This window comes from Colletes latitarsis, chromosome 2, assembly GCF_051014445.1.
Source record: "Colletes latitarsis isolate SP2378_abdomen chromosome 2, iyColLati1, whole genome shotgun sequence".
In the NCBI taxonomy this organism is placed as follows: Eukaryota; Metazoa; Arthropoda; class Insecta; order Hymenoptera; family Colletidae; genus Colletes; species Colletes latitarsis.
In genome coordinates this window covers 27,234,271-27,251,978 of record NC_135135.1, presented here as the reverse complement: position 1 = coordinate 27,251,978, position 17,708 = coordinate 27,234,271, and the positions used below count along the sequence as shown (strand labels likewise).

Sequence of the window (17,708 nt, the reverse complement as noted above, 5' to 3'; positions counted from 1 at the left end):
ACGGAACTGACCGTAGGCCCAGTTCCGTATAAAAATGAAAATAAATCGACAGAGGTACTTTGGATACATTTTTTTTTCTTTCATGTTTCAACACTTCACACCTCGACAACTCTTCGATTTCGAAGTAAAGTTAAATATTCGATAAATCATTTCGATAATATAAAATTTAATTTGATCACATCACTGAAAGTCACTGTTAAAATAAATAACGAGAATAACGTGCGTTGGATTTTTAGACCAACCGATTGAAATAAAACTAACGCGATCAAAGCAGCGTTATACTTTTTCTTGTTGAGCAATTGCTATCGACTATTAGCTTATGGGAGTAGGCTCCATTCCATGGTAAAATGTTTTCCTCGCGGTTGTGGAAAATGTGGCAACCTCCTGAGCCATTGTTGCGTACGACGCGGCTGGAAATGCTCAGCCCTCTCGTTTCGAGGCATTCTCAGCTCGCCTGCAGACCTTTCGAGTCTCGAGAGTTGAAGTTGGCCGCTGGGGCGAAGCTCGTCGCGCGCGCCATATTGAAATCCGAAGGTGGCGGGCGATTTACTGCGACAACGCCTTGCACTGTTTGCAATTTTCCATCCGTTCGTCGAACTCTTCTATCTGAAGTGTCATCTCGAAAAACTTATACTCGTCGTGAATGTTTCTAGTCGCCGTGCGCAGTATGTCGTGCGGGCTCGTTCCCGGTTTAATCGCCAGATGCGCCGACAGTGCAGTCTTATCCAACGAGAGGGCCCAAATACGAAGATTGTGCACCTTCAAGACCCCCTCTATTTGCATGAACGTACTCTCCACCTGGGAGTAATCGAATCCCTTTGGTATACCTTCCATCAGAACGTTAATCACGTCCTTGATTATCGCGACCGTAGTTAATATCACCAGCACCGAGAACAAGAAGGTGCATATTGGGTCGACTATGCTCCAACTCGGCTTGAAGTAAACGATCAACGCCGCGACGAACACCCCCGTGCTTTGAATGAAATCTCCCACGACGTGGATGAAAGCAGCGCGCACGTTTATGTTCTTTTTATCGTGGCTTTCGTTGTCAACTTTACCGTTCTCCACGCAGTCCGTTTTCTTCTTGGACTGCTCGTGACTGTGGCCGTGGCTATGCCCGTGTTGGTGCAACGACAAACCCATTCTGCGAAACAGAACCGATCACTGACATTAACCGATAGTCATTCGGCTAGGACGACGGCAAAGTTGGGCAAATTTTATTCGCGATTAACGAAGCCAAATTTTCGGGGAGAGGTCCTTCTTTGTTTCACGCATTTACAAAACTTGTGCTCGTTATTCGTAAGTAAAAGTTGCCCGACTGAATGACGGACGATCGTTGGACGGATTATAGTTTAATGGTACATATCACTAACACTAGATTTACCGCAACGCCAACGGCAGACGAGATTAGCATTACGTTCGCATCCAATTTGAAGTCTTGGTGAATGATCCTCTCCACAGCCAGGTAAAACAGAATTCCAGTAACTACCCATATTAACAAAACCGACGTCAATGCTCCTATTACCTGCAACGATTTAACAATAGTTAGAAATGGCCGCGTTATGGCTGATTTGAGATATTCGTTTAGAAGTAAACTAGCTCACAGTTTGCTTACTAGCTTACTGCTTGCTTACTGCTAGTGGCAGGTGCAGTGGACAAAATTTTTATAATGATTCTACTTTGATGAAACTTCGTGCACTTATAAAGTAGCCAAAAATAATCGACAAAATAATCACAAAATGATACCCAAAACTTAATTTGCAGAAGGGTTAACCCTTTGCACTCCGAATTATATTTCAATTCTGTTACCAGCGGCTTCCAACAAAAAATAGAGCAATTTAAGCGAATAGAGGAACAAACAAATTCAATGAAATATCTTTTTTATTTGCACTATCATTGTATTTTGTAATTTTTAAGTGTATGATACCTCCTTAGTTTGGACTTGAAAAAGGAGCTTCTGAGATAATAACTGATATCGAGTCACACTCGTCAGAGGAGTGCAAAGGGTTAATACAGAGTGCAAAAACTGTATTGTACGACTGTGAGGTATACGTACTTCCGCTCTGTACCACCCGAAGGGCATCTTTCTCGTCGCTGGTCGACTGGCAACCCATATCGAGAATAACGAGATCATAAACGACGCGAAATCGGTCAACAGATGCGCAGCGTCTGTTGCTATGGCCAAACTGTTGGATAATATTCCACCTGTAATAGAATTGTTTAGCTAAAAAACCATTTATCTTGCTTCTTATTCGATTTCTTTTAGAAACATATTGCAAGTGGTTATAAAGAATGTCCCTGAACGATGTTCACGATGCGAAAAAAATTCGACTTTTTGCCCATAAATTGCGCCTCCGTAATACTAAGTGACCCAGAAAATATTGCTCTTTTTCAGTCACTTTGCTTCCTGATTTATAACGATTTATAACTTTAAGCCATTGATTCGTAAGTTATGAAATCCTGACTGATAACGAAACAATCTTTTTGGAAGATTCTAATCACTAATTCAGAATTTCGTCCAGGGGTATTCTTTCTTCTTTAATATACCCACTGCTGCTCAAAAGTTAGGAATCAGGAGAATTTATGACGAAGTATGGACGGTATACATGAATTAATAAAACATGATCTACCGCTGGTCAAGTAACTATCTGAGGAGATACAGGGTGTTCGACCAACCCAGGGAAAAATTTTGATGGAGGATTCTAGAGGCCAAAATAAGACGAAAATGAAGAATACCAATTTGTTGATGGAGGCTTCGTTAAAAAGTTATTAACGTTTAAAGTTCCGCCTGTAGAACGGCAATCTGCGGACAGCTGCGCGCGCACCATAGCGTTATGGTGTGAACTTTAAACGTTAATAACTTTTCAACGAAGCCTCCATCAACAAATTAGTATTCTTGATTTTTGTCTTATTTTGGTCTCTAGAATCCTCCATTAAAATTTTTCCCAGGGTTGGCCGAACACCCTGTATTTAAGTAGCGACTAATTGGTAACGTTCGAGCAACAGCGAATATGTTTGTCACGTGTGTTTAGTGGCGCATTACCTACGATTTCCGCTATCATAAATATTACGCATAGCGTGCTAGCAAGAAGTAGTTTCTTTCTTGCCTTTTTATCGATCTCCTCATTTCTTTCTCTGTGACAATGGTCTTCCGTCAAGGCTGCAACAGTGAAACGAGAGAAGAATTACCGAACAGCCGTGGACGATAGATCGGAATCGATCAGAGGGACGAAACTTACTGGAAGAATTTTTGTTATAATCGGCGGCTGCACCTTCGTCGGCAGACATACCCTTAACGACTGTACAGCAGCCAGAAAGTTTCCCGTGGACGCAGAAAATCACCTTCTTTGGCGTCGATATTTCGTTCTCTTCGACTTCGTTGTTGTTCGGTGGAATACTCGTCCCGTACCCGTACACAGCTTTATCTTCGAATCTGCAAATAAATAAAAACTCTTATTTTTCTATTAAAGAGAGAGGGGGGGTTCTCGTGTAACAATTTTGAACCCAGAATTGGGCAAAACTTATTCTCGAATAACTAATAAAAATCATCATAAATAACTTTGTAACTTTTGCAAATAAAATAAAATTTTTGAAGGTTATTTTTTAAACATTGTACCTTCAACTTATGAGATAAGTTTATTGAATTTGTTACACGAGAATTTCATTTCGAGTATCTTAAGTTCGAATTATATTTACAAAGTGTCGATTTTAACAAATTACTTCGCTGCAATTTGTAAATGCAAATTCCCATTAAGTAAACGTACCTAACAATTTATAAATGAATCTGATTTCTAAACGTGCAATTAAAAGATTCATTATTTACCGTTTCCGTGAAGTTTACGTGATACGGCGTAATGAACAATTTCTCTAACGATGAATTATTTATTTACAATATATTTCCAGTTATATGCACGTGAACTAAAATATGTTAATGTTATACAGCGTTACCGTGTGTGTATGAAAGTAACTACCGACTGTCTACTTTTCATTTCGAGATATTTTTTATGACTTTTTATTTATAATTATCGCTAACGAGCGGCGTACAGGGACGCGTGTGTATTTTATTGTGTTCAGCCAACCCTGGGAAAAATTTTAATGGGGGATTCTAGAGGCCAAAATAAGACGAAAATCAAGGATACAAATTTGTTGATGGAGGCTTCGTTAAAAAGTTATTAACAATTAAATTCAAAAATTTCTAATCGCTCTGGAAAAATTATTTTCGGTTGCGGGGGTCAATTACAATCATTTTTGGTCATTACACATACCCCCGAAATCCTATCCACTTTCGAGAAAAAAATTCGAGAAGGTGTTGAAGTTTTTCGATGAAAAAAAAATGTTTCAAATCATTCTAAAAAAATTATTTTCGGTTGCGGGGGTCAATTACAATCATTTTTGGTCATTACACATACCCCCGAAATCCTACGCATTTTCGAGAAAAAAATTCCTTACTGAAAATCTAATTTGGCGCCTAAATTTTTCGACGAAAAAAAAAAATTTCAAATCGTTCTGGAAAAATTATTTTCGGTTGCAGGGGTCGATTGCAATAATTTTTGGTGAATAGACATATCCCCGAAATCCTACTCACTTTCTAGAAAAAAATTCGAGAAGGTTCGAAATTTTTCGACGGGAAAAAATAATTTCAAATCGTTTTGGAAAAATTATTTTCGGTTGCGGGGGTCGATTACAATCATTTTTGGTGAATAGACATACCCCCGAAATCTTGCGCATTTTCGAAAAAAAAATTCGGAACGAGTAGAACTTTAAATGTTAATAACTTTTTAACAAAGCCCCCATCAACAAATTGGTATTCTTGATTTTCGTCTTATTTTGGCCTCTAGAATCCTCCATTAAAATTTTTCCCACGGTATATATAGGAAACAATAATAAAAATCTGTGTTTGGGAGTTACATCGACCAACCAGAATTCGAATACGAAAAGAAGATATCGATTCTTTTAAAAAATGGAAGTTAAATAACGGCTAGAAAAATCATCAAAATATTATAATATCATATATTCTTCGTAAGATTTTCGACCAGAAATTATTCATAATGGTTCGGAACAATTATTTTCGAAACCTTTTCAGGCACTATCACCGTGCAAAGAGCCCGTTAGAAAGTGAGTGTAATACTTACATCTTACTCGTAAGATCGGTGAAAGACTGAACATAAAGCGTGGAGAGACTTCCTGGTGTTAAATGGCCTAATATATACACAATCAGATAACCTCCACCTATTGTTTTGTTATCCGTCGGTGAAATTGTTTACATAATCCCAAACATAGATAAAACTAAAAACTAAATGTGAAACTACAAAAAAAAAAATAATGTAGCGAGAACTAATAACGCGTCTAACGTACTAATTATTATCGAGCGATCATAGACTACGGTAATCGCACATTTAAAATACGATTTTTCTACGGTTCACTAAACCATTTTGTAATTGATTACTTATTACATGAATTTTATTGAAACGTGAATAAAGCAATTTTCTCGATCCCGCTAACCGGTAATAAATTTCTTTTTTTTTAATATTACTGTCACTTGACGACGAATTGAAAATCGTTATACTTCCGTTCGATCTTCGATCCTGTGCAAACGCGCCGTGGATCGTCGCGCGACGAATCCTAGCCGCTAGGAACAAACTAGCGACTTTTCAGCGTGCAAAACGATTTGGTGGCGGTCAAGCACCGCCCAAGATTCTTCGCGGCGAGCCAATGGGAACGCGTGACGCGACGCTGCGACCGTTTCGTCGAATCAGAAGCAAGGACCGACCCAGCGCGCTTCCGCATTGACCACTTGACCAACGACCACGTTTGCCGCCAAAAGTTCATCAAAATATACCTAAAACGAACCTTCTTTACGGTAGAAGAGTTTCTATGAAAAATTCACTCGCGTATTTGCGTAGGATTTCGAAAAGATTATAAAAATTGAGTCATTAATTAGCATTGAACAAAACTGTTTTGTTCTGTTAATCTGTCATACGATAGATATTATGTGCTCTGTCGGAAATTGCTTTTTGAATGGCAAACTTTTGGGATCGTTGAGGGTTAAGTGAAGTTGTGTTTTTCACTGCACGAAGGCGGAAACGAACCGTCGAAAACAACGGAGATGTTTGGAAACTCACACGCGTTGTCGAGATAAGTTGCTTGAACAACGTGCACGCGTTTTACGTGACATCGAATTTTTATCAATTGTTATCGTTCAACGTGCGACTCTGCTATCTGACAATACGTATCACGGACGATCCATCCCGTGTGCAAATACGTAGACGGTATATCGTTATCCGCCATGACGATTTTCACCGCCGAAAGAATCAAGTTTCTGCGTCTGTCACGCGCCGACGATAATGCCGTGTGCAAAACCGATCGAATGACGAAGCACGACAGGCAAAAATTTTATTTAATTTCGTCAGAAATTCTTCGTTATCTTTCAAATTACGAATCACTTTACTCTCCTGTGTCGAGTTTGGCTAGACAAAGAACTTTTTTACCAGTGTCTTGTAATATTAAAATTCAATGCATATATTTAAACAATATTCTCTAGGAACGGTCTTCCTGTTTATTTATTATTGAATTAACGAAGGAAAAAAATGATTTGATAAGGCAGGACTTGTTTACCTCAAACCCAGAAAATTAAAATACGTTAAAGCTGTGTAACCCTAACCTCAAATAGAACACAGTTTTCGTGTTCCACCAACGAAACCATATGAATTTGTTGACTTTGTCGAGTGCAAGGAAAATGGAAGGGAACAATGTAACGATCGACGATATCACTCGAAACGTATAATCGTTGATCGTTCGAGGCGATTAACGTTATTACATAGTAGCCTAATCGATTGGGATAATTGTCAATTAAATTACTTCGATTGTACATTTGTCATAAACGTGAATTTATTGAATGAAATGTATGTAACGTGTAACGCAAGCTATTGAATTCGAATATAGTTTGAAATTGCAGATGTAAGTTAATTATTCGACACATTAAGTGGGGAAATCCGTGCTTTTCAGTATCACTTATCGATCGATATCGATCTACGTAAGAGAATAATCTTCTTTGAATTGAACCTAATAATTTTGTCCAAGATTATTACGCAAAAAAAGAATATCCAAAAATTAATATACAGGGTGTTCGACCACCCATGGGAAAAAATTTAATGGGAGATTCTAGAAGCCAAAACAAGACGAAAATCAAGAATATCAATTTGTTGATGGGGGCTTCGTTAAAAAGTTATTAACGTTTAAACTTCCGCACGTTTTGAATTTTTTTCTCGAAAATGCGCAGGATTTCGGGGATATGTCTATTCACCAAAAATGATTGTAATTGACCCCCACAACTGAAAATAATTTTTTTAGAGGAATTTGAAAAATTTTTTTTTCACCGAAAAATTTCACATCTTCTCGAAATTTTTTCTAGAAAATGGGTAGGATTTCGGGGATATGTCTGTTCACCAAAAATGATTATAATTGACCTATGCAACCGAAAATAATTTTTCCAGAACGATTTGAAATTTTTTTTTTTCGTCGACAAATTTAGGCGCCAAATTAGATTTTCGGTAAGGAATTTTTTTCTCGGAAATGTGTAGAATTTCGGGGGTATGTGTAATGACCAAAAATGATTGTAATTAACCCCTGCAACCGAAAATAATTTTTTTAGAAGGATTTGAAAAATTTTTTTTTCACCGAAAAATTTCACATCTTCTCGAATTTTTTTCTCGAAAATGCGTAGGATTTCGGGAGTATGTGTAATGACCAAAAATGATTGCAATTGACCCCCGCAACCGAAAATAATTTTTTTAGAATGCTTTGGAATTTTTGAGTTTAATTGTTAATAACTTTTCAACGAGGCCCCAGTCAAGAAATTGATATTCTTGATTTTCGTCTTATTTTGGCCTGTAGAATCCCCCATTAAAATTTTTCCCATGGGTGTCCTGACACCCTGTATATAATTTTCTAATTGGTTATTCGTCTTATTTTGGCCTGTAGAATCCCCCATTAAAATTTTTCCCATGGGTGTCCTGACACCCTGTATATAATTTTCTAATGGGTTATTCGTTAAAAATATAGCTCGTTTTGATTCCGTAGTGACTATGTTGAGTCACCGGATGTCCATCGACTGTGAAACGATATCTCAACCACAGTGACAAAACTGTTTATGTTAGCAACAACCGTATCGTAAAAAGAGACCGGACAATAGAAACAGTATCCTGCGTCGATTTGAAAAACGGAAGTACTCGTACAGTGATTACCATAAGTATTCCAAAACTTAGTCACTGCGAATACAGAGGAAAATAACTTATCGTACGTGTAAGATAATGTAATACCCTCAAGCACAGCATGTTACTACGTATGTGTATGTCTACCCAAAGATTAACAATGAAAAATCCAAGTTAAATAATAATTGAATTTTTATCACCTCGTTGTGGAATATTACGCTTCGTAATTGTAATTTTCATTTTTATCGAACGGCTAACTGATATACGTTTGTTCATCTTTTGTTTGTTATTTGAAATTTTTATCTAGATAAGGATATTGTCCATCAGCATTACGTATGTACACTGCTTGCTCAAAGATTCAAAATCGTTCGCATTTAATGAAATTTTTACAAACGAATACATTCTATTAAACAGCAGAAATTTATCTAACAGCTTAATTGTATGCACGTACATAATTCATATTTCCGATAACTCGCGTTAAGCCGTGCATTTGAAAGCATAGTAAATATCAACACGGTCTAAAAACAATCAAATGTAATTATAAAAATGACCACCGATTAAGCCCTGTATTCTTACTGTATTTTTAGCCGTTATAAAAATAGTAATTAAATTCTGTTTCTGCAGCCACGTTGAAATAGATAGCTCGATAGCGTGTCGCGTTTTCCAAGCGTGAATAAATAAACACAACTCCGGAAACTCTTCCTTCCCAAGATATGAACGCGTTCCGTTTCGCAGTATTTTAGGAATGCCAAACACTCACTCAAAGAAAGCGCTGAAAATGATATTCTTCTGCGATAATACACGCTTCACGTCGATATTTCGTAGACTGTCGGACACGTGCGAACATTCCCGGTTTACGGATTTTGTCACACGAGAAAAGGAAAGGTATACGCATAGAGACGACGAGCTTCTGCGGTGTCCCCGTTAGCTCGTCCGTGCATCAAGCATACATGAACTACCCACTCGATATTAGAATAAGTCATCCTGATAACACTGTCTTAACTATGAAACGTTTAGACACGGACTGATTTATCGCGATGCCTTCAATGTCAGAGCGACATCGTTGTACTACATTGCTCGCTCGCGACAAAAGAGAAAGCACGAATCACAATTCGCGAAAGCTTACGATGTAAACACGGTGCCCGGTAAACGCGGGAAGAAAGAGTTTACGAACCCACGTTTATACCTGCGTCGTTAAAAAGAGATACGTTGCCAAAATGGAACCAGCTATTTCGGGCGTCGTCTTTTTGTTGCAACTTATCTTTTTAATTGTCTTGTTTGGTACGAAATACGAACACGTGGTAAATAAATTAATTTTTAATCAGGATAAGAAAAAAAGTCACGCAGAACTTTTTCGATAAGACGTGAGAAAATATTTCAATAAATTGTATTTATCATCGTTGTAATTATTTTTATAATCACGCGCTGAGACAAATACGTAGTGAATAATTTTTTGATACACTTCATTTTTGTTAACGTACGTTATAGTTTAAGAAACTATGGCGTCCCTGAGTAAATTTATACAGAGTGTTCGCCCACCAAAGAACGATTTGATAATATTTTAATTTTATCGAAGAATTTCACATCTTCTCGAATTTTTTTCTGGAATGTGGGTAGGATTTCGGGGTTATGTCTATTCACCAAAAATGATTGTAATTGACCCTTACAGCCAAATATATTTTTTTTAGAACGATTTGAAATTTTTTTTTTCGTCGTAAAATTTAGGCACCTACCCCCTGTCGATTTTTCTTAAAAATTCATTTTTCATTTTTAATCATTTGTCCAATACTTTCTTGTAGGTATCCATGGGCTCTACTTCAAAATAAAGTTTCATTGAAATATATTCACAATTGTAGGAGTTATGGCTGTTTGAAAATTGGACCATTTTTATGGGGTTTTTCACATTTTGCGGGGTCAAGGACCAGCTTTTCGAATATTTTTGCGATTTGTACATATTCTCCACCAAAATACACGTAGTTTGCTTTTTTAAACATTAAAATCGTCCTATCTGTTCAGAAGTTATGACGTTTTAAAGATTCGCATGAAAATTCGGGGAACCATTTCTAACCACAAATTAGATTTTCGGTAAGGAATTTTTTTCTTGAAAATGCGTAGGATTTCGGGGGTACGTGTAATGACCAAAAATGATTGTAACTGACCCCTACAGCCAAAAATATTTTTTTTAGAACGATTTGAAATTTTTTTTTTCGTCGTAAAATTTAGGCACCTACCCCCTGTCGATTTTTCTTAAAAATTCATTTTTCATTTTTAATCATTTGTCCAATACTTTCTTGTAGGTATCCATGGGCTCTACTTCAAAATGAAGTTTCATTGAAATATATTCACAATTGTAGGAGTTATGGTTGTTTGAAAATTGGACCATTTTTATGGGGTTTTTCTCATTTTGCGGGGTCAAGGACCAGCTTTTCGAATATTTTTACGATTTATACATATTCTCCACCAAAATACACGTAGTTTGCATTTTGAAACATTAAAATTGTCTAATCCGTTCAGAAGTTATGACGTTTTAAAGATTCGCATGAAAATTCGGGGAACCATTTCTAACCTCAAATTAGATTTTCGGTAAGGAATTTTTTTCTCGAAAATGCGTAGGATTTCGGGGGTATGTGTAATGACCAAAAATGATTGTAATTGACCCCTGCAACCAAAAATAATTTTTCCAAAACGATTTGAAATTTTTTAATTTTGTCGAAAAATTTCACACCTTCTCGAATTTTTTTCTCGAAAGTGGGTAGGATTTCGGGGGTATGTGTAATGACGAAAAATGATTATTACTAACCCTTGCAACTAAAAATAATTTTTTTAGAAAGATTTGAAATTTTTTAATTTAATTTTTTAATAACTTTTTAACGAAGCCTCAGTCAAGTAATTGATATTCTTGATTTTCGTTTTATTTTGGCCTCTAGAATCTCCTATTAAAATTTTTCCCATGAATTGCCGAACACCCTGAATAGTATTCCGAACAGATATAATTAATTCTACGCAATCGACTCGCCGAATTCCAAAAAATGATTCCCGTCACCCGAGTGCAATAAATTGTGCAGCAATCTGCAACAAGTGAGAAAACAAAATATGCAACGATTCGATATCTTAATTAAACGATAAAAATATTAATTTTAAATACGCGTGAGAAGTGAATTTTGAAGTAAATTTCAATTGTTCGCCGTGGAAAAAGACACTTATTAATTTTATATAGTTCGAATAACAATTTCAATTATTGTAGAGCCTGTAGTCTACGACTAATGATCCCAAAAGGGTTGAAAACACTAGTGCTGACAGTCATCAATTAATAAAATATTCTACGCCAGTCTAAAAAATAAAATTACAATTCTCAACAAAAGTTTCTGTTTGGCATTCTCCAAAAACTGGTTTCTGAGTAGAATCCCGTATGAAGTACCGGTTATCGAACTAGTTATAAATAAGATTACTATACAGGAAGCATTTCTTTTTACTCGACTGTTTTTCTTTTTGATAACGTATCTTTTTCTGTTGCAGTTGGGCAGAAAAATAAACGTTGAAAGAAACGTAACAGCGAAACACTCTTTCGAATAGTTATTTCCTATTTTCTGTTCGAACAAAACCTTTTTTCTCGGTCTCCACTTAACGCGAGTATTACGGATCGTCGCGTTGGAATTCGATCGCGTGTAAACGCAGGTGATAGCGGGTAATTAAATACTGGTTAAACACCGGTGACCACAGGAATTCAATATCAACCATCGTAATTCGATCCACGTTTTCCGTTTGGCTGCGCTCTGCGAGATCTCCTCCGATTCGTTTTGCTTTTGTCTACCGTTACCGAGATAACAGAGGGGAAATATAGTCATCGATCAAAATTTATCCCGCGTTCCTCAATCTTTCAAAGGTATCCAAAAATTGTCAACCATTTATTACCCAGCGTTCCCATTTCACCAACAATGGCGTCGTCGTTCTTTCTTTTCGAGAATACCAAGATCATCGATGCTTTTTTAACTGGAATAATGCGTATTTATTTTTCTACATCGTTGCAGAGAATAACCAGGTCGTTCGATCTCGAAGTATTTAAAATTTTACTTACACACGCTTCGAAATTACACGTCGCGTTCAAAATGGCTTCCGTTCGCGTTGATACAATAATGAAGTTCCGCAATAAATGACTTATATGAATTTTCTATTTCCTGCGGCGTAATTGCAGCGTACGCTGAGGTAATTCTTTGCTTTATATCCTCCGGCGATTATGGTAAACAACATTCTTTAATTTCCGTCGCGAATGGAAATCCAATGGAGTTTAGATCCGGAGAACGGTATGGCCATTTCACAATTCCCACACTATGGATTTACAAGTGATTGTTCGATAACATTAAGAACTATTGATGTTAACTATAGAAAACACTGGCATTGGACGCATTTTTAATTAAAATGGTGGTAAATAAAGATAAGTTATCTTCCAAGGTTAATTCTATTAGAGTAATTGTTCAAAATGCTGCATACACGAGACAGAGGCTTGCAAATAGTTGGGTGCACGCATATAACCGCCAGATTTTCTGCTCAGACAATTTCATACCAGAATAAAAAATATTTCACGTTTCGAAATTGTTAAACGGTATCTACGATTATCAATATTTAGAACACGATTATTTATAGTGGTTGAATATCGTTGTGAATCATATCTTACTTACAACATACGGTTATCGCTTGGAAAATGTGATAATCGAAAAAAAATCTGAACTATACAGGGTGTTCAGCCACCCCTGGGAAAAATTTTAATGGGAGATTCTAGAGGCCAAAATAAGACGAAAATGAATAATACCAATTTGTTGATGGAGGCTTCGTTAAAAAGTTATTAACGTTTAAAGTTCACACTATCACGCTATGGCGTGCACGCAGATTGCCGTTTTACAGGCGGAAATTTAAACGTTAATAACTTTTTAACGAAGCCTCCATCGACAAATTGGTATTCTTGATTTTCATCTTATTTTGGCCTCTAGAATCTTCCATTAAAATTTTTCCTAAGGGTGAACACCCTGTATACCGGATGAATTTTAGTTTTAATTATTACACTTCTGTTTCCATGGATCGTTTAAAAGGCACCAATATTTTATTGCGATTTTATGAAATTTCTTCTGTATTTTTCGTCAATTCGAGATAGCAAATTTATCTTTTATCACTGATTTTCGATACGAGGCTTCCTGGTAGTAGGTATCGTTTAAAAATATTTTATTTCTTACGCGAAGGAGGTTTATGTTTTTAAGTATAAAATACACTACGTTTCTGTAATCACGTTTACTTTCCCCGGAGTTTGTAAATACCATTTTCCTTATTATGAAAAGTTGTCGTGATTCCCGGTCAAGTAACACTGACGGAATGTGCGTCACTTCACATATTCTCCACATCATTGATAAACACACGTATGTTCACTTTCACATGATGCAAATTTTTCTATTTTAATAAGCACGATAAACCGTTGACCAAAGGAAACACCGATTTTTCACGACATTCCACTACGTAATTAACAATCAAAAAAAGGTCTCGAATATTCATATTAATTCGGTGGGAGGATAAATAAACGACTGTGTAAAAGTTCCCATAAAATAGTTCCTAAAAATAACGAAGTAAAATATTTCACAACGTACAAATAAAAATTTAATCCTTCACGAATATGTCGTTATACGTTTCCGTCTCTGAATAACCAGAAATACGTAATTAGTTCGCGACAGGAAGGATTAATACGCGAAGGAATACGTTACAAGGACACGTGTTCGAACAACAAAACCAGATAATAGAACACGATCAGATACCAGAGGCTACTCTACTTCAATAAACTGTTTTAAAAAGGAGACAAAAATATATCCCGCTAATATTTAGACGCTAAGCAGATCGAGGATATTAAGCGACACGTGTTTTCGTGGATGGAAAGCGGGAAGGGAGGAAGGAAAGCTGATCAACGGGAATGGAATTTCAGGTGGCGCGAGAAGAGAAACAATTCTGACATTTTGGTGGCCGAAAACAAGCCCGGTTCCCTGGTTCCGATCGCGATTCGTCGCCGCGCGTGGTCACTTTCTCTCGGTTTCGACGCACGAAAATCGCAGACCGTGACGCGAGCGACGATCGCGGAAGGACGCGCGCACCGATGTAGCGTTAACGGAGTTTCTCTGGCGGGAGACGGGGTGGGGGGACCGCGGGGCCGATCGTGCCCGATCGAATCGTATCGAATCCGCAAGGATAATCGAGAACTCACAGCTTGATCTTCTCGTTGTCCATGATCCTCGTGGCGATGGCGTACTGGACGGCGCCGATCGACGATGCCCACCGCGAACAGAATCGATTCACCGCGATCGATCGAAAAATATGTGGAAAAGAAGAGACGAGGGAACGTCGAAGCGGCGATGGGAGCAACGAAGACGAAGAAAAAGAAAGGGGAGGGGGGAGGAGAACAGAACCGTCGGTAAACCGAATAACGAAGCTGATCGCGACAGTGATCGACTTGTATCGAGAGCCGTTAGGTCCTCCGCTGACCGGCGACGAAATGACGCGGATGGACTGTGCGCGCGACACCAGTTACATAAAACAACAAAACCCGCCTGCCGCTTCGCGTTGTCTTTTTCAGTAGGAAACCCTCTATCCGGCCTAGTACGTTTGTTTTACCAGATAACTCTCAATAAGTTTCTCCTACTTCGTCCCTCTTACACTCGCTCCCACGTACGATCTCTTTCTCTTTCTCTCTCTTGATCCCCCCTCCCTGCCCCTGCTCTTCGTACGCGTCTCTCCTCTCGCAACGTCCCGTTCCCCCTCCACCGCCAACCGCTGCGCTTCCTCTATCTGTTTCTCCCCTGTCGTTGTCTCTGTTTCTGTCGCGCCTCGACTTATCGCCTTTCCTGTTTTTCTCGTTTCCTGACGTTCCTTTGCGTTCGAATGCTCCCGTCCGCTCTGGATTTCCCGCGCTTCCGAGACGTGTCGCGAGCCAAAGGGGGACCGATCGCGTTCAACGGTCCGATCGACGCCATTCGTTCGATGCAAATCGATGCCCCCTCTACCGTTCTTTGCTCGCACTCCCCGACGGTCGCGTCGCCGCGTCAACGAGATACGTGTGTACTCTTTCTTCGCGAGTTTCGAATTCCTTCGTTTACCGAAACAATTCCCTCGATTGTGCACCTCCAAATGAGAGTACCTCGAGGCGAACACTGATGAATAACCACCTTTAATGCGATCGGCGCGGTGCGGTAAGTCACGGCCGAAATCGTTCGCCGCATGATAAAAACGTACTTCGGCCGGTAAAGAAGTTTAGGGATGATTCGAAGCGATCGTACGCAAATGTACGCATGTGTAAATGCAACTGTATTTACTGTACGGCGATATCGAAAGAAACGAGACTTCTTAAACGTAACAAAAATAATGTTACTATGATTCAGTTTGAAAAACATCGCGACCAAGGGTTTTTCTCTGAGCGTTCCAGTGCAACCACGAAGAGATCGTCGAGGGTGCAGATTTCGACACTTCAGGTTTATGCCAGATTTCACTGTTCAAAGATATCTTTGACACTTTTTCAAATTGTATCGTAACGAACAGAAGTATTGATTCTCAATGTTGATGAAATTACTATAAAATTTATCGTAAATTCCACAGCAATGAACGTGTTAAATACAATGATTCACGAGAGAAAAAACCAGCACGAATGTGTTAAATAATTTTGCGAACATCGTCGATTCGACTGAGACTGCGACTGAAAAAAATATTTATGTTGCTTTTCGTATTTGTCGAATTACGCTATAAATAGAACAAGGCGATACATCCGGACATAGGCAACGAACTGAGATAATGTTGTTCAAACAATCTAGTGCTCAAGAATAATAGCATTACTCTGAACGCGTTTTAGCGACACTTGATACTTATCGATATAGGTGTGTATACATATACAGGGTGTTCGGCCACCCCTGGGAAAAATTTTAATGAGGGATTCTAGAGGCCAAAATAAGACGAAAATCAAGAATAAAAATTTGTTGATGGAGGCTTCGTTAAAAAGTTATTAACAATTAAATTCAACAATTTCAAATCGTTCTGAAAAAATTATTTTCAGCTGCGAGGGTCAATTACAATCATTTTTGGTCATTACACATACCTCCGAAATCCTATCCACTTTCGAGAAAAAAATTCGAGAAGGTGTTGAAGTTTTTCGACGAAAAAAAAATGTTTCAAATCGTTCTAAAAAAATTATTTTCGGTTACGGGGGTCAATTACAATCATTTTTGGTCATTACACGTACCCTCGAAATCCTACGCACTATCGAGAAAAAAATTCCTTACCGAAAATCTAATTTGGCGCCTAAATTTTTTGACGAAAAAAAAAAATTTCAAAACGTTCTGGAAAAAATATTTTTAGTTGCAGGGGTCAATTACAATAATTTTTGGTCATTAGACATACTCCCGGAATTCTACCCACTTTCGAGAAAAAAATTCGAGAATGTGTGAAATTTTTCGACGGAAAAAAAAAATTTCAAAACGTTCTGGAAAAAATATTTTTAGTTGCAGGGGTCAATTACAATAATTTTTGGTCATTACACATACCCTCGAAATCTTGCGCATTTTCTAGAAAAAAATTCATTATGGGCGGAACTTTAAACGTTAATAATTTTTTAACAAAGCCTCGATCAACAAATTGGTATTCTTGATTTTCGTCTTATTTTGGCCTCTAAAATCGTCCATTAAAATTTTTCCCAGGAATGGCCGAACACCCTGTATATACAGATACACGAGGAACGCGAAAACGACGAATCAACGAATATGCAATCTCCTACGTTATTTCGATTCTACACAACCGCCCAGTTCTGCCAAAATCGCGCGCATTTTAGTCGCCCGATCGCGCCACGAGGTAGACGTTTCTTCTGCGCAGCTATTCGAAAACTTCGCGAAAAGTGACTTTAACATTGCTTACCAGAACATAGAGAGAGCGGGACGGGACCATCCAATCGTGTAAACACGCGGTCGGTATCTCTCGTTCAACCGATTTATCGATACTCGCGCAGAAACGTTAATGTTCGAGCATTATCTCGCGCGACTTGATCCCTCCGCGAGTGTACAAGAAACGAAAACTTTTACGCGAACCAGTGTCGCAAGCCTGACGTGTTCATACCGAATTACAGCTATGCACTTCGATCGAGCGATTCGTGTTTACGTTATAAACGGAGAACACGAGGGAACATCTTGATCCTGAACGACAAGAACACAACTGTTATTACGTACGATATTTGATTGCTTCGATTAGCTTCGTCCATTCTTCCGATAGAGCCGCCGATCCTTGTCTGCGAGAAATACGAAAAATACACGGTTCTCTCGAGATTTGTACGAATAATACTGGCGCGTGCGAGAAAACGAACGTCGAACGCGGAGAGCTTGGACCGCACGCACGGCGAATCGCGACGCGACGTCTGCGTTTTTCTATTGGCTGAAAGATGTCATTAGTAGTAAACTAAAGTCCCCGTTCTTTCGGAACGTCGTCGAGTTTATA

At 38.3% G+C, this 17,708-nt stretch overlaps 1 protein-coding gene across 4 annotated transcripts; it reads right to left on the bottom strand.

Annotated features, from left to right (window-relative positions):
• Nucleotides 1-63: 63 nt before the first annotated feature.
• Nucleotides 64-17,596, bottom strand: LOC143351518 (proton-coupled zinc antiporter SLC30A2). Of its 4 annotated transcripts, none has more exons than XM_076783095.1 (6): nt 17,444-17,596; nt 3,240-3,433; nt 3,044-3,160; nt 2,057-2,205; nt 1,374-1,525; nt 64-1,144 (listed from the first exon to the last, which is right to left on the bottom strand). In XM_076783095.1, exons 1-6 carry the CDS (start codon nt 17,473-17,475, stop codon nt 547-549), a joined length of 1,242 nt encoding a protein of 413 aa, XP_076639210.1. In that variant the 5' UTR covers nt 17,476-17,596; the 3' UTR covers nt 64-546. The 4 variants fall into 4 exon arrangements, with proteins under 4 accessions (XP_076639210.1, XP_076639208.1, XP_076639207.1 ...); XM_076783093.1 differs by lacking the exon at nt 17,444-17,596 and adding an exon at nt 17,136-17,305; XM_076783092.1 differs by lacking the exon at nt 17,444-17,596 and adding an exon at nt 14,446-14,824.
• Between the last annotated feature and the right edge of the window lie 112 nt (nt 17,597-17,708).